The sequence below is a fragment of the Argentina anserina genome, chromosome 3, assembly GCF_933775445.1.
Source record: "Argentina anserina chromosome 3, drPotAnse1.1, whole genome shotgun sequence".
Classification (NCBI taxonomy): Eukaryota; Viridiplantae; Streptophyta; class Magnoliopsida; order Rosales; family Rosaceae; genus Argentina; species Argentina anserina.
The window spans coordinates 33,300,682-33,317,303 of record NC_065874.1 but is presented as its reverse complement, the minus strand read 5'-3'; the positions used below and the strand labels follow the sequence as shown (position 1 = coordinate 33,317,303).

The window sequence follows — 16,622 nt, the reverse complement described above, 5'->3', positions numbered from 1 at the left end:
CAATTATGTTCATAGCTTAAGGCTTGGCCAAAGCAGACTGTGTGCCAAACTTGAAGTCATTCTCACGTGGTATTACGGAAGCATTAAAAAATTCATCGACTCTATTGACTCGAGTGTGTTATTTCTTTGTAAAACCACGTAATTTACAGATCGGTCCAAACACATCGAATCAATGTGAAAAAAATATATTAAAAAATAACTATGATCGTGTGTAAAACATGATAAACTTACGTTCGTCTTTTAGGTACAAGACTTGCACTACAAACATGATCACCGTATTACACCATCATTTTCATCACTAAAAAACATGTTCACTGTATCACACTCATCATTTTCATCAATAAAAACGACACTGAAATAGCTCCATAAAATTAAATTAAATTAATTAAATTGTTGGCTTAATCTGCAATGCCAGCTATTCCCAGCTCTCTCTCTCTCTCTCTCTCTCTCTCTGCCCCCGTGCAACCCTACAGCTACTCCATCTGCCAGCTCACCACCCCGTTCCGTTAACCCGCCCGCCACCCCACGTCACTGCTCACTCGCCCCCCGTCAACCCATTAACGCCGTCTAATCAAGTATAAATAAAAAACCGTTAAAGCCATGATTTGCTTTTCCATAATAGGCCCATTTCCGGCCCAACATTCTCTCATATTCTCTCTCTCTCTCTCTCTCGTTATTTTCTGGTACTACTTTTCCGACTCATTTTCCATTTTCCCGGAAAAAAGTTTCCTCCTTTTTAATTTGATCATCGAAATTCATGTCGGTACGTAATCGCTTTCGTCTTCTTATTCTCTCAAATCCAAACCTAACTATATATTTTTTCCTCTTTTTTTTTCAGATTTTATTTCTGTTAAGCATCAATCTGCTGGATTTGAGTTATATTATATTAGATTTTTCTTCGTTAATCCGTTTTAATTTAGTTCTAATTCGCTCGGATCAGAATTCTCTAATATTGTTTTTGCGTTAATTTTGGAGAGCTTAGGTTTTGTTTTCCTGTAAATTTTTATGGTGTTCGTTCGATTTTGGAGGAGCAGATTTAGATTCTTAGTTTTGTATATGATTGTTAGGAGGTTAATAATTTCAAATTTTTTTTTTGTTGAGTTTAGAATCTGTTTAGATTAAGTATTGGTTTGAGTTTGTTGTGATTGATCGTATATGATATTGTTAAAATTGAAAACGATGGATTTATGTTATGATTTTTGTGCTGGATGAAGATGTTCTGTTTATGATTGCTTTGGATTTTCGTCGTTTTCGGATAGAGAGAGGTTGTGTATCAGGAGAGTTGTAGTTGCAATGAATTGGTGTTGTGCTTAGAAAACCCTATTGATGTGATTCTGGTGGATTAAACTTGTGTCGTAGCGCTTTTGTGAGAATGACTGAGATATCTTTGGTAGATTGCTTCGTGATTTTGATTCGAGTATTTTCCTCTTCTGCTAGTTTGATTTACTGTCGTGATGTTTCTGGTTGAACATAAGCTGCTTTGCGTGGTGATTGCTTTTGTATCTACATGCTTAATGCTTCCTGAAAACCATCATCTTGATTCCCTGGTATAAAAACTTTGTTTGCTTTCTAATGTTAAATTCAGTAACGTTATATACGAGAATTTGAGCTGGTTCCCTGTAGTCGTGTTATCAGAGTTACAGAGTTATCTCTCAACTCTCATTTGTTAGGGCAGTTCTGAAGACACACCACTGAGTTTAAGTTCAGGAAGATAGTGTTAGCTAGGTTCTTAACTCTTTTTTACCATTAAGGTCTTAGTTTCTGATTTAGAGGCTTACCAAGTGTTTTGGGGATAATGAAAAGGCTTGAACCAGATTAGATTGAGTTTTTCTTCAAAGATTCTGTTGGGAGTGGTCATGTGGCCATGTAAAATTCTAGGGGGTGTCTCTTCCGTCTAGTCGGTGCAATTGTATTCTTCTGCCAACCTTGAGAAACTCATGGTGATTAGAAATGTAACACAATGATTGTCTGTCCTTTTCTGCAGTTTAGAAGATATTTTTTTGCTTCTGAATTGTTATCTGCGTATGCTAATTTCATGGAAAATAATAGAGTTGTATAAACTAGAGGCTACGTGGATTAGTGTAGTTTATCACCTAGTGGGAACTTGTAATGTCATCCATGAGACTAACTTTGCTACAAAACTGGTCTCTGGGTTGGATTCCACAGTAATTATATTCCTTTTCTCAGATCACGTTGACTTTGGTTCTTGCTTCTCAGTTTGTTGATGGTATTGAATATAAGTTTTGACATTTACATGTGGTGAATATATAAACATAAATCAATTGCTCATTACTTGAAAAGATACTAGTTTCTTATTACTTGGCTGCCCTATGTTGTGTCTGGATATTAATGGGTATACTTTACTGATCTCTAACAGGACAAGGGCAGGCCTCTCCCAAAATTTGGTGAATGGGATGTCAATGATCCTGCTTCAGCAGAAGGGTTTACTGTGATATTTAACAAGGCTAGGGATGAAAAAAAGACAGGTGGAAAACCTGAGTCACCAAGCAAGGCGGAGCAGAATAATGTCAGGCCTGGAGTGGAACCTGGAAGGCCATCATCTGTAAGATATATTCTCATATTATTCTCTTATTTATTGTGTATATGATCTTATATGTGTTAAATGCTTTTGCTTTTGAAGTGATGGCTGTACAATCACTTCATGTAAAGCTTTAATATCAATGTTACTAACTTCTTATATGGAACTATAGTTGGGAATAGAAAAAAAGACTTGTAACGTTTACGGCCATGATAATGAAAATAGAAAAAGAGAAAGGAATGTTTGGTCATATTATCAGCATTATATTGCTCCATGAAACAGAACTGGAACATCAGAACTCCAATTATATTTTCTTTAGACGGATTTACCCTAATCTGCCCAGCTACTTAAGTATCAGTAGAAAACTCTTAAGAGGTCCTGAAGATTGGTGCTATATCTTTCCGTTAAACCTATTAACACATATATGCTCTTTGTTTGGCACATTATAAAGTCTTTCTGAATCTGAGTGTCTTTATTTTTGTGTCTCTATATAGAATATAAAATTTCTTGGTGTGTTATTATTTCATTCCTCAATCTCATTGTCTCAATTTTCTTTCACTTATCTTGTGATCCCTGGCTCTCAGAAAAAATGGTTTTGCTGCATGGCCCAACCACCCACACAATCTTGACGAGGTCCCTCCTACATATAAGAGCCTTCAACTGAAGAGCCTGTTCTGTAACTGGCTCCACCATATTTTTCCAAAGATAGGAGCTGTATAGCAGTGATGGATTTATTGTGTGGCGAAAAGCTTTGTGATGGGAGGAGTAAAGAAGACAAATACTTATTGTATCTATATTGTCTGATGTGATTTTTATTAGATGCCAATCTGTTTCAGTCTTTTTCTTACCTATGCTACACACTTTAGAGCTTTGCTTATGACATTCTTTTCTTCCCTCATTGTATTATCAAACTGGTCTTGTTTGTGAAATGATTTTTCTTTCTTTTGAAATATTTTACGACTTCAGGCTGTAAGAATGTTCCCATCTTATTGGTATCTCTACCAATTAAAAGAAAAAATGGAATTAAAATTAGTAACCCTCGCCCGCGGATTTTATTTGGCATTTGGTGAATGGTCTTTGGGGTTCACAGAAGTGTTATAAATGTCAAGACTCGAAATGTTTCTGGGATTTGGTGAATGGTCTTTGCCTCTTTGGGCTTCACAGAAGTGCTATTAAGTGTCAAATACTCAAAATGTTAGTAATACGTGTTTCCATCACGAAATCTATACTTCTGCTTGTTTTCAACCCGATCACGATGAATTGTTTTCGTACTTCCAACAGGTTATGGTTTTCTTCATCTCGTTTCAAAGGTCTTGCAGCTTTTGAACTCCACACTAGCATTAGCCAACCCCTTTAGGATTGAAGATAACAGAACTAACACATTAGCAGTTTGGGACTAGCATATTGAGAATACAGTATGCTTCATGTAAAGAACAGATAGAGACTAGAAGTAGTGGTAATAGTGATAGCTAGTGATATATATGACTAAAATATGTGGCAAAAACAAGCATATGTGTGAAATCAAGGATTCCACAATCATGAGATTAGATTAGAATTTCCAAACTGATGGTTTCTATACAAGATTTATTCTTGCTGGACAGTATATTAAAGAGAACAAGGCAGAAGCATGGAACAACAATGTGTAAATTTAACTACTGAATAGTCAGAGCGAAATCCCAAGTGACTGTAAAAAGGTCAAACTCTGGACATCCCAAGCTTCCGTTCAAAGAGACGGTGGAGAAGGTAAACTTGGAGAACACTGGCACCAACAAGTCCAGCCGATTCAAAAAAGGCCTTGTGAATTGCCCTCCGGCTCATTGCTTCGTTCACTGCATCAATGATTGATCAAATTATATATAAATGAATGGACAAATCCAAAAGCTTGTGAGTTTCACAATTAGACAGCATAGGCACATGAGAGATAGAAAAAAGAGATGAAATATGCAACATTTTTTTAAGGAAATACTTCAAAAGTGAGAAGGGAATGACAGTTGCGCCTTAAGCTAATGACACAACTAATGACAATGAGAAGTGTTTAACTATTAAGTTCGAATCTATCAATAATAAAATATAAAGGACGGCACTTCCTCATCTGCTAAGGTTGCTTGAGGAGGTATTTAGAGTTCAGCAAATACCTATTGCCTGACGTTCGGTCTGAGCCTCAAGCCAATGCTGCTCAAACTGAATGTTGTAAAGAGCTTCCTCTAACTTTGATATCTGCTCTAACAAAGGGTTAAAATGCTCTGCAGATAAGCCACAAAACTATTGTAAGTCCAACCTTATTTTCCAACCAGCTCAACAGTTTTCAGAGACTTAAATATTGAACCAAATAAAGACTTCCACAAAGCACCAAGCCTCACCATCTTTTGCATGCTGATCATAGTATGTAAAATGGCTGACATGTATGTCAAAGTCTATGGTTTCATGATAAGGTGACTTGTTGGTGAAGCAGAACTGATGGATTCCTTTGTGACGAGAAACAAACTCATATTTCTCGCTTGTCTTATCACGAAACTCGTGTATCTGCTCACCAGAAGGTCCCTTCACCTACAAATTCCACAGACATTGCACAGATCATGGATTGGTAACCAGTTCATTACTAACATAATACTATGCCACTAGCCTCTGCATAACATGAATATGCATATAGACATAGAGATATGCCAAGCTTGCAAACTATAAACCAAACTTAGTCGAAAAACATGGGACTTACCACAAGATCAACACCATCTTGAGTATAATGCCAAGAAGCATCAACCTTAATTACAACAAAAGAGAGATGGACAGTATCTCCTTCATACAAAACATTATGCGAGAAGCATTCGTCTCTGTCGATCACAAATCTGATCCCAAAAGCTCCTTGCAGGCTCAACAAAAATGCCAACAGTATAACAGCAGCACAACTTGAAACCCCAATTTGCATCTGTAGATTAAATTAGGATTGTTAACAACTTGCAAATTCAACCCAAACCAAATCCAAAGAACAATTGACAACTCGTCTTTGAATTCCTATTTCATGCAAGAATTCAGTCAAGAACTCAAGACAAACAAACTTTGATAAATAAAAAATTGCTTAAGAAATCATCCAGAAACTATATTTCACAAGCAGAGACACAAACCCAATAATTCCACGAACTCCACAATAATCTGATTCAGAAATTACATGATAAAAAAAAAAGCTTCACTCTTTCTAGAGATTGAGAAAAAAGGGCAAGGAAATTAGAGGTGCCCTCATTCTATATGATATAATCATATTCATTAGTTTTGTTCCAAACAGAGTAACATAAGGATCGAACAGACGAAAATATAAACGGATAAAGGTTCAAAATTTATGACAGATATGGGATTTACCTTGGGATTTGATTACGCCCAGAATCACTTAGGAAGAAGAAGAAGAAGAAGAAGATGATGATGATGATGATGATGATGATGAAGAGAGTCTGTGTTGTTTAGTTTCAAATCTCAGGGAAGCGAGACTGCAACAACACGGAACGCTTTAGCTTTTCGAGTTTCGACTACTTTCTGTCGCTTCGTGAAAAAACGACATGTCACGTTTGTCGTTGGGTTCGCGTAATTAACAGGGCTTTGGCGCTTTCCCTTGCGACCGTTTTGCCCGCCTAGGCGACTGAGGGCTTTACCTTGTGATCGTTTTGTCCGCACTAGCACCCACTTAGACCGCCTAGGCACTTGAGTTGCGATAGTTCTAGGCGGGCGCTTACCCGCCTAAGCGTTTTTTCTTTTGGTGAATAAGCGATTTTTAATTTTAGAACGAGGTGGACGACGCGTCGTTAAAATATGTACACGTGGATAATAACGGTTGTAACGTTAATGGTATTTCATTATTAATTAATTATATCTCAATAACATAAAAATTTGGAATAGCACAGGGGAGTTCAATTTTGGCCTTATGAGTAGATTGTCACAGGTAGATTGTCACGGGACCGGATTTTCCTAATATTGTCTAATAAATAAATCTTGGTCATTCGTTGTGAATCAACAGCCAAGATGAGCCAAATTGTTAAAAATTTCTCTTACCCCTCTCTCTTTTTCTCCTCTCTCAGCCCCAACTTTTATTTTCTACAAAATTAGATCCGCCATCTACTCCTCTCTATCTTCCATCCCCACCGTTGTCGCCGCCTATAAGCCCCATCGTCGCCGCCAGCTACCCCCCCCCCCCCCCCCCACCTTGGTCGCCGCTACCGCCGATCTCTCTTTTTTGTGAGTGTTGCAGTTATGCTGGAACTTGAAGTGATAAATACAAGGACAAAGATCAGAGGAGCAGTGAGACAATCGAACTGGAGAAAAGCTAATTTTTCTAGATAGCTTTGACGTTATGGTTGGTTTAGTTGGAGTTGCGGTCTTTCTTCTTATTTTCGTCGAGAAGTTGAGTCTTTCTTCAAAATCAAATTATACAAAGCAATGAAACATTGTAATGGTATATGCAAGTAATTTATGTGTTTACCATGTTATTCATGTAATTAACACGGCAATACTCAATAATTTCATGGTGAAAAGAAGAGATCGACAACAGTGATTGGGTGTAGATGGCAGCGCGCAATGGGGATGGAAGACAAAGAGCACTCGATCTAATTTGCAAAAAATAAAGTTGTTGGGGTTGATAGGGGGGGGGGGGGGAGAAAGAGAGTGAGGGAATTGGGTGAGAGAGGGGTAGGAGAATTTTTAAAAATTTAGCTCATCTTGGTTGTTGATTCACAATGGATTGCCAAGATTTGTTTATTAGGCAATATTATGAAAAGTTTCATTAAGAGAGGATCCCGGTCCATTGTCACGCATGCTAAAGCCGAAACTTTAATTTAAGTACAACATTTGAATAACAAATTGCTGAAGTTAAGACACAAAGTAAGTATAGCCATATTATTTTGCTTTAGGAAAACTTAGGCCTCAAATGTCATAATCCTATGTGTCAATCCTAATCAATAGACACATTGTATTCTTTCTAAATTTATGCAATATCATTGTTAAGTAGAAAACCATGATTTTGTTTTTTGAAAATATATAAAAACCATATTTTATTATATACATTTGAATTCTATTTTTCCCTTAACATATTTTTCTTAAATATTTTTTCATATTTGTTTTGAATATGTGAATACATATGAATATACACACAAATATATAAGGGCCCTATAGATAAATCATCTACAAATTTATAATTTGCACTAAATATATTGTGTAATTCTAACAAAATTCATTTTGAAATCGTATTTTTATGCAAATTTTTATTTCCTTGCACAATTGCACTAAGCCACTAACTAGTAAATTTTAAAAAAAAAGTCAAAAGATCTAAATATGGAAAGAAAATATTTTAAAATATTAATTAAATTCATGAAATCCTTGAAACTAAAGAGGTAAGAAATTATCATTAAGTAATGAAACTAAATTAAGGGAAAAACTAAGTCAAATATAAATAACAAATTATAACCATTAGATATTTTCAAAATAAATAATAACCATTAATTTTGAAATGATTTGATGGTATTTTTACTTAACAATGATGTTACATAGTTTTGGAAATGATATGATGAGTCTATGTGACTAGACTTGACACATATGATTAAGGCATTTAAGGTCTAAATCTGTGAGGCTTTATATCACTGCTCTTTGCTTTATTACATACAACATGAGGTTTTCTATTCATATCTCCAAAAACGATATTTGGAACTCCCCACTTAATAGACTTCATTTTTATTTTTATAAATACTTAAAATACTATTTAGACCTCCATATTTTTCTAAAAATTCCCATAATTAATATATCATTATTAGATTTCAAATCAATCTACCATCCATTAATATATTTCCAATTCTACTTTTATATTCAATTATTATAAACAAATCGAAACTTTTTTTTAGAATTATATAATCCATCTTCTCAAATCTCCTAAATTCATAATTAATAATATTGTTCTTTTTTCATTCATTGATTTGAAATTCACCAAATAATCAAATTAACACAAAAAATTCTAACATCTATTGAACAATTTTTTCTCTCAACGAAGATTTAATAAGAATCTATGTAGCAATTGATACATAAAGGTTAATAAGATTATTTATTGTATTTTTTAACTTAAAAAATGAAAGTAACCATCTTATTTATTTTATTATTATGAATTAGGGTTAGTCTGAAATAAATAAATAAAGGATTGACAAAAAAAGTTATAAAATAGTCAGGTTAAGAATTCTCTTGTTTGTTTTTTTTCACTCTTATATGTTTTTTTTAGTAATTTCACATGTGTTAAAAAGTTTAAAACGGAATTGAAAAAATAGGAAGGTCTAAGTATTGTTGTGAGAAATATGAATATAAGCTCCCTTATAATAACCTCATGCGAGAGTAGAATCACAAAATGAATGAGAGGGGGAACAAGCTAATTGACTGTAAATCAGTCTTATTGGATCGACAACCAAGCTAATACGCAAATTTGATACAGGCTGAACCAACCAAACCAAATGTCATCGACTTCAACGCTATGGAGCTCGGCAACTTCCCCTTGTCCTTCCTTAAATAAAGGGCTTGGTACAAAGGCAGGTTGATGAGAATCAAAATCCCACATAGAAGAATTTGCAATGCCATTGAGTCGTAAACTTCTGAAATGCCCTGTCATCCAAGGCTGATTGTTTCCTTGACAAAACCAGCAAAGCAATACAAATTTAGCACTGCAAGTGTTGCCAATATGGTAAACAGTGGAGAAGAGGCTCCGAATTCCATAATCTCTTTCTCATATCGTTGTGACTCATCTTCTTCACACGTCTCGGCTGTTATTGCAAACGCGGAATCAGAATATCCCAACAGATACAAGATTCTGTCGATAAAGGAAAATATGTAGGAGCTTGATCTTTTGTACAGCCACATTCGTTGGTCGTTCCACCAACCTATTGAGCCACCTGCCCATAGAAACTCCAGAAAGCTCAGTGTACTTGGCAATTATCACATATGCAAAAGGTATGATCCATGGACTTGAAACCTGAATCCTGTACGTAAAATTGTATAACACATTAGTTTCTGATCGACAAAGTACACATGAAATTAATTTATGTATATATAACATGAAAAAAGAGAGAGAATTAGATCAAGCGAAACTAATCATACCCTAGGAGGCTAGGAAATAAGGAAATGCCCTTGAGGAGGTGAAGTCAAGGGATCACTGTGTAATATAGGATTGGTAGGAAATTGATAGCCCAAAAGCCGACATGAGCGTATCCAAGCTTTTGGCCAAAGCTAATCTGATCGGAGAATGCAGGGTCGTGCCGTGAAAACAAAATCTGGAGGCCACCTTCTGCCCATCTCTTTTGCTCTAGCGTCTGAAGCAATGTGCTTGGAGCTACTCCTAAGAAAGCTTTCCTTTTTGGGTTCAAGTACAACGATTTCCAACCACGGCATTGGATCGACACCCCCGTGAATGTCGGCATGAATTAGGCCGGGAATCACGGCCCGTGATTCCCTCCGTGAATCATGGAGTAATTAGTGGTAGTTAGTGCTAGATTAGTCTATATAAACAAGTGTAATCCGTGTATGAATCAATTAAGTAAGAACACTAACCTTTCAACTTGGTATCAGAGCGGGTCCATCTCCAGGCGCGCCTCTAATCTTTCGTGGGCCCGAGTTGGGTGCCACTTTGTCATGCCATCGGAGGATTTCCGATTGGATGTCCACTAAGTGTCGTTGGTTACTGGACCTTAGTTTCTTTCATCCCAGTATGTGGGATGTTAATCTGTCACGTGCAGACCTAAAAATTAGGTTGCACGTGAGGGGGCGTATTGGAGAGGAGAGATCCCACATCTAAGAAGTGACAAATAAAATAAAGCTTATAAGTGGGTGGATAATAACCAATTGTACCGAGACCTTTTGTGATTAAAACCCAACACATGTGAGGTGGCTAAGTTGGGACAATATCGGTACAGTTGGTCCACAGGCCACGCTTGTCGTTGTTTAACATGGTATCAGAGCCTCCGTGCTCTTCTTTATCTGGGTATTTTTCCCGTCTTTTTTTGCCGGCAGGTTACACCGCTGCCTCCTTCCCTCCGGCGCTCCTCACCGCTGCCTTCCAGCGCTCCCCGACGTCGACGACCTCCAGTGCTGCTCTCCGACATCACCTGACGTCGTCCTCGCCGCTCCTGCTCTCTCCGTTGCTGCTGCTGCTGTCGTCGCCCGCTCCTCAGCTCGTCGCTCACCCGCTCCTCAGCTTGCCGTTCCTCAGCTCGCCGCTCCTCAGTTTCGCTTACTCCAGACCTGAATCCCTCGATAAGAATACGCTTGAATCTAAGAGAGTGAAGAAAAGCTGCGAACTTTGGGAAGAAGAAGAAGAAACTGCGATTGAGAAAAGCCCCAGATCGCACAACTCAAACCTAAATCAGCCCTAGATCCGACCCGGTCTCGTTCACCCGGCCCGACCCAAAACACGACCCGGCCCAGCCCTGAAACAGTACGGCCCGCTGGATCTGACCCGGCCCGCTTGATCCGACCCGGCTCGCTTGATCCGACCCGGCCCGCTCGATCCGACCCGGCCCGCTTGGTCTAACCCGGCCCATCAATAATCAGCAGCTGTTTTTTGTTTTTCACGCACCGTCAGTGCAAGTGCACCGGCAGCAGATTCTTCTCTATTTTTGTGGTTCTTTGCTGCCTATTCTATCTTCTTTTACATTGTTTCTTTTTAATGGGTTCCGGACACGAAACGGAGGGTTCTCAGCACCATGATGTTCCGACCTTCGAAGTGTCTGTCAAAGGTTCTGACAGTGGTTCATTTGGGGGCGCCAAACTCAACGGAACCAATTTCTGTAAATGGAAACGACTTATGACTGCTCATCTTCGAGGCATGCATAAGATGGGACATGTCACCAGCGTCACTAAAGCTCCTAGTCCTGAGGATATTGTTGCCTACACTAAATGGGACGACGATGATGGTCTTGTTATGTCAGTCTTGTGGAAAGCTATGAATGATGAAATAGTTGATCTGGTCGAAGCATGTGCCACCGCGCAGGCAATATGGGAGACACTAGCCGGATTATATACTAATGACTCTGATTTCATACAGGTTCGTGAGTTAATGTGCACAGCTTTGGCAATACACCAGGATAGGCAACCGGTGGCGCACTATTTCACCAAACTAAAGAACATTTGGGCTGAGATTGATGTGAAACGTCCTTGCATGATCAAAAATCAAGAGGATATTGTTTGGTACCAAAAGGAGAAGGAGCTTGAACGCGTTCACCATTTCCTGAAAGGTCTTGATACCAAGCATACCAGCGCGAAAGGCGAATTACTCCGAATGACCGAACCACCTAGCCTACTCACCGCTTTCACCTATATCCGAAAGGATGAATCTCAGCATGAGAGTATTCTTCAGGCACCGGCTATCGTTTCCAGTCTCACTGTTCATGCTCGGTCTCCGGCACCACCGCTTCCGCAAGCAACTTCCGCTCCCCTTCATCGACACGGACCACCACCAGGCTTCGGGAATCAGCCCCGCCCTCCTTGCTCTTATTGCCATGATACTAATCATGCTCGTGCAACCTGTTGGAAATTGTATCCACACCTTAGACCTAAAAGGCCTAATTATCGTCCTCAGACTAAAGCAGCTCTTTAATTAGTTCCTTAACCAGATATCTATGGTGTGGTTGGGCATGATCATCATACTGCTGGCGGAGCACCTACAGCCTCCATCGTTGGTCGTGGTCAAATTGGTATGGTTTTAAATATTTCTAACTTTGTTGGTTTTGATACATGGATTATTGATTCTGGTGCATCTGATCATATGACTTATGACAAATCTTATTTTACCGTATTATCCACTCCACCCGTACCCTATGTTACTAATGCTAATGGTGAGGCATTCCCCGTGTTAGGAACATGGTCCGTTCGTATTACTTCCACCATAGAGCTTCATAATGTACTATATGTACCTGCTTTATCTCATCATTTGATATCTGTTCCCCAATTGAACGCTGACGCTCGGTGCTCTGTGACATTTTTTCCTATGTATGTGCTCTTTCAGGATCTTCTCACCAGACGGGTCATTGGTCGGGGGTATCTGAGGGGCCGGTTGTTTCATCTGGATCTGACATACGCAGGGGAAAAACCAGGGGGACAGTCTCGGACCGCTTTACTCTCCACTTCTGACAAGCTAAGTGAAGTTTGGTTATGACATCGTCGCTTAGGGCATCCATCTTTTAGTATTATGAAAAAATATATGCCTACTTTATTTATTAGTGTGGATGAGTCTTCTTTATGTTGTGAGACATGTGTTTTGGGCAAAAGTCATCGATCTACTTATTCCCCTAGTACTTCTCCTAAAATTTTTTTTCCTTTTGAATTAATTCATTCTGATGTTTGGGGACCCTCTAAAGAGTCTACTGTGTCAGGCATGCGATATTTTGTGTCATTTATTGATGATTGCACACGTCTTTCATGGATTGTTCTTCTTAAAAATAAAGATGAGGTTTTTCCCGCTTTTCGTGCTTTCCATACCTCTGTCCAAACACAGTATAATGCCACCATTCGAGTTATTTGCTCTGATAATGGGGGAAATATGTGAATCATGTCTTTCAGGAGTTCTTTAACACACACGAAATTGTTCATCAAACAACGTGTCCTTACACTCCTGAGCAAAATGGGGTTTCTGAAAGAAAAAATCGTCATTTACTTGATATGGCTCGATGTATTCTTTTTAGTGCCCACATGCCTAAATACCTTTGGGGTGATGCTGTCATTACTTCTGCCCACCTCATTAATCGTCTTCCATCTCGTGTCCTTCAGGGGAAAGTTCCCTATGAGGTGCTTGCATCTCATGTCTCATTACCCTCTTTTCATAACCTTCCTGCCCGTGTTTTCGGTTGTGTTGCTTTTGTTCATCTTCCACCACATCAACGGTCTAAGTTGGATGCTCGGGCAGTTAAATGTGTGTTTGTTGGGTACGGCGGACATCAGAAAGGGTACCGGTGCTATCATCCCTCTACCCGGAAGTACTATGTCACTATGGATGTTACCTTTTTTGAGGATATGAGTTATTTTACCTCTTCTAATACTGCTCTTCAGGGGGATAATTCATATTTTGAAGAGTTGTATCATGGAGAGGGGGAGACAAGTAAGCCAGTCGATATGATAACAGGTTCTGTTGAGATTGCCAATGTGACAGCTACACAGGCACCACCGGAGGTCGTTACTCGAGAGATTCAAGCACCAGAAGATGATAACACAACTACCCCTGACCAATGCTCTCCTGGTGCAGAAGATCACTCATCTGAGGTTAGTCATAGGAGACAATATGTTTTGCCAAATAGGTCTACTCGGGGGCAACCAACAAAACAATATGAACCTACCCTTCAGACTAAAGCCAAGTATCCTGTGGCAAATTTTATATCTACCAAAAGATTATCTAAGTCATATGAGTCATTTGTGAATCAAATATCTACTGTATCAGTACCTAACAAAGTGCATGATGCATTGGGAGATCCAAAATGGAGAAAAGCAATGGAGGAAGAGATGGAAGCATTACAAAAGAACAATACTTGGGAGCTTGTACCTCCACCACATGGGAAGAAGACTGTAGGATGTTGTTGGGTGTTTACAGTGAAGCATAATCCAGATGGGTCAGTAAGCCGGTATAAAGCACGACTAGTAGCAAAGGGGTTCACCCAAACATATGGCATAGACTATGATGAGACGTTTGCACCTGTTGCAAAAATAAACACTATCCGGGTATTGCTCTCTGTCGCTGCTAACTTGAACTAGCCACTTAGGCAGTTTGATGTTAAAAATGCATTTCTTCATGGAGAACTAACCGAGGAAGTATACATGGATCTTCCGCCTGGATATGTTGCCGCTTCTCTAACTACCTCTGTCTGCAGATTGAGAAAGTCCTTGTATGGTCTTAAACAATCACCTCGTGCTTGGTTTGGAAGATTCTCAAAATTCATGAGAAAAATTGGCTATAGACAGAGTAATTCAGACCACACGTTATTTCTCAAACATCAACAAGAGAAGGTAACAGCCTTAATTATATATGTTGATGATATGGTAGTTACTGGAAATGATACTGTTGAGGTGGATAGATTACAGAAACAGCTTGCCAAAGAGTTTGAGATGAAGGATCTAGGCACACTCAAGTACTTCTTAGGCATTGAAGTAGCCCGGGGAAATGAAGGTATCTATCTCTGTCAGAGGAAGTACATTCTTGATCTTCTAACAGAGACAGGTATGTTGGACTGCACTCCCATTGATACTCCTATTGAGTAGAACCATCGGTTAGCAGAGTACCCAGATCAAGTCCCTACTGAAAAAACTCGTTATCAGAGGCTAGTTGGACGCCTAATTTATCTATCACATACCAGACCAGATGTTGCTTATGCAGTGAGTGTAGTGAGTCAATTCATGCATAATCCCAGTGAGGACCACATGGATGCTGTTGTAAGGATTTTGAGGTATTTAAAATCAGCTCCGGGGAGAGGAGTAATGTTCTCTAAGCACAATAATATCCTCGAAATTTGTGGCTTCACAGATGCAGACTGGGCTGGAAATATTACAGATCGAAGATCCACATCAGGGTACTTTACCTTTGTTGGGGGTAATCTTGTTACATGGAAGAGTAAGAAACAAAATGTGGTAGCACGATCTAGTGCTGAAGCAGAATACAGAGGTATGGCTCAGGGAGTGTGCGAATTGTTATGGCTTAAAAGTTTGCTACAAGATTTGGGTATTAAGCCTGAATGTGCTATGCAACTGTACTGTGACAACAAAGCAGCCATTGATATCTCCCATAATCCTGTGCAACATGATCGTACAAAACATGTGGAGGTTGATCGTCACTTTATAAAGGAGAAGCTAGACGCGAAGATCATCAGTTTTCCTTTTGTTTCTACAGAAGAGTAACTTGCCGATATGCTTACAAAAGGAGTGTCTAAAAAGGCCTTTTATGATTCACTTAGCAAGTTGGGCATGGTTGATATATATGCACCAACTTGAGGGGGAGTGTCGGCGTGAATTAGGCTGGGAATCACGGAGTAATTAGTGGTAGTTAGTGCTAGATTAGTCTATATAAACAAGTGTAATCCATGTATGAATCAATTAAGTAAGAACACTAACCTTTCAACTGTGAACACGTCTTCAATTGCGCACCCATATTTCAGACCAACCTGCCGAAAGTTTAAAAGCTCGGTCAATGTGTGCAATGTTGATGAGAGAGAGAGAGAGAGAGTGAGACCTATTTTCCCCACGGTGTTTTGCACTCTTACTTCCCTTGGTGAACTTCCTTCCACAGATAGTATCCCTTATGTGGAAGCATCCACTTCTAACGTAAAAAGGGCCATCAAAACCATCCAAAGCATGCATTTCCACCTTCAAGTCCCCACAGAAACAATTTTAAAATTTGTTTTATATATAATATATATGTATATATATATATATATACAGGTGCGGACATCTTGATTCCGGTGACGGTATACCGCAACAGCGCGGCGGACTAGCACAGCCGCACTGCTCACCTCCCGATAATCTTGTCTGTGTCGGCCGGAGCTCAATCGGTGACCCACGGCGGCTAGAATCTGTAAAAATCAAGTTTCTAGACAGATTACCTTGCAGGAACAACTGCATTTTGGTGTCTGAGAAATTCCATATATATACTTATATAGCCGGGGTTTTCCAACGAGTTTTGCAAAGTTTAGATCAAAAGTTTCAAATATGTGACCTACATAGATGGCGTTATTATAGATTTTAAATATTATGAGTTCTAATAAGGACAACTAAAATGAGAACCAGTTGAAGATTTTTTTTTTGCCACATCCACATTTCGATCAATTGTTTTTTAGGTATGTAGTTGAAGATCGTTTAGGTATTCATAATGCGATTCATCAATTTTTGACATGAACAATAATCATGTTTGACAAAATTAATTTAGCTCATTGAGTTGATTTAGTTCTATAACTTGACGATAAACAATTAGACTTCAAGTTTGTAGAAGTGATATATATACTCATATAAACCATAAGTTGAATGGTTCAGACGTAAAAACAAGATTAAAAAAAGGTCTAAAATAATTCATAAACCATTAAGGTTCTCATTTGAAGTGTAACCA

The 16,622-nt window shown here is 38.8% G+C and overlaps 2 protein-coding genes across 2 annotated transcripts; one reads left to right on the top strand and one right to left on the bottom strand.

The window, feature by feature from the left end:
• The first annotated feature begins 616 nt into the window (after positions 1-616).
• LOC126786346 (protein NOI4) lies at positions 617-3,480 on the top strand. Its single transcript, XM_050512141.1, has 3 exons — positions 617-763; positions 2,378-2,563; positions 3,124-3,480. Exons 1-3 carry the CDS (start codon positions 758-760, stop codon positions 3,166-3,168), a joined length of 237 nt encoding a protein of 78 aa, XP_050368098.1. The 5' UTR covers positions 617-757; the 3' UTR covers positions 3,169-3,480.
• Positions 3,481-4,049: 569 nt separating this feature from the next.
• Positions 4,050-6,004, bottom strand: LOC126789302 (transmembrane emp24 domain-containing protein p24beta2-like). Its single transcript, XM_050515432.1, has 5 exons — positions 5,891-6,004; positions 5,253-5,462; positions 4,900-5,086; positions 4,675-4,782; positions 4,050-4,368 (listed from the first exon to the last, which is right to left on the bottom strand). The coding sequence occupies exons 2-5, from the start codon at positions 5,460-5,462 to the stop codon at positions 4,235-4,237; spliced, it is 639 nt and encodes a 212-aa protein (XP_050371389.1). The 5' UTR covers positions 5,891-6,004; the 3' UTR covers positions 4,050-4,234.
• Between the last annotated feature and the right edge of the window lie 10,618 nt (positions 6,005-16,622).

Coding starts and splice junctions, on each gene's coding strand:
- LOC126786346 (XM_050512141.1), top strand. Junction 2,564..3,123: donor AACCTGGAAGGCCATCATCT/GTAAGATATATT, acceptor CCTGGCTCTCAG/AAAAAATGGTTTTGCTGCAT.
- LOC126789302 (XM_050515432.1), bottom strand. CDS start 5,462: ATGCAAATTGGGGTTTCAAGTTGTGCTGCTGTTATACTGTTGGCATTT. Junction 5,087..5,252: donor AAGATGGTGTTGATCTTGTG/GTAAGTCCCATG, acceptor TGGAATTTGTAG/GTGAAGGGACCTTCTGGTGA. Junction 4,783..4,899: donor TGATCAGCATGCAAAAGATG/GTGAGGCTTGGT, acceptor GCTTATCTGCAG/AGCATTTTAACCCTTTGTTA.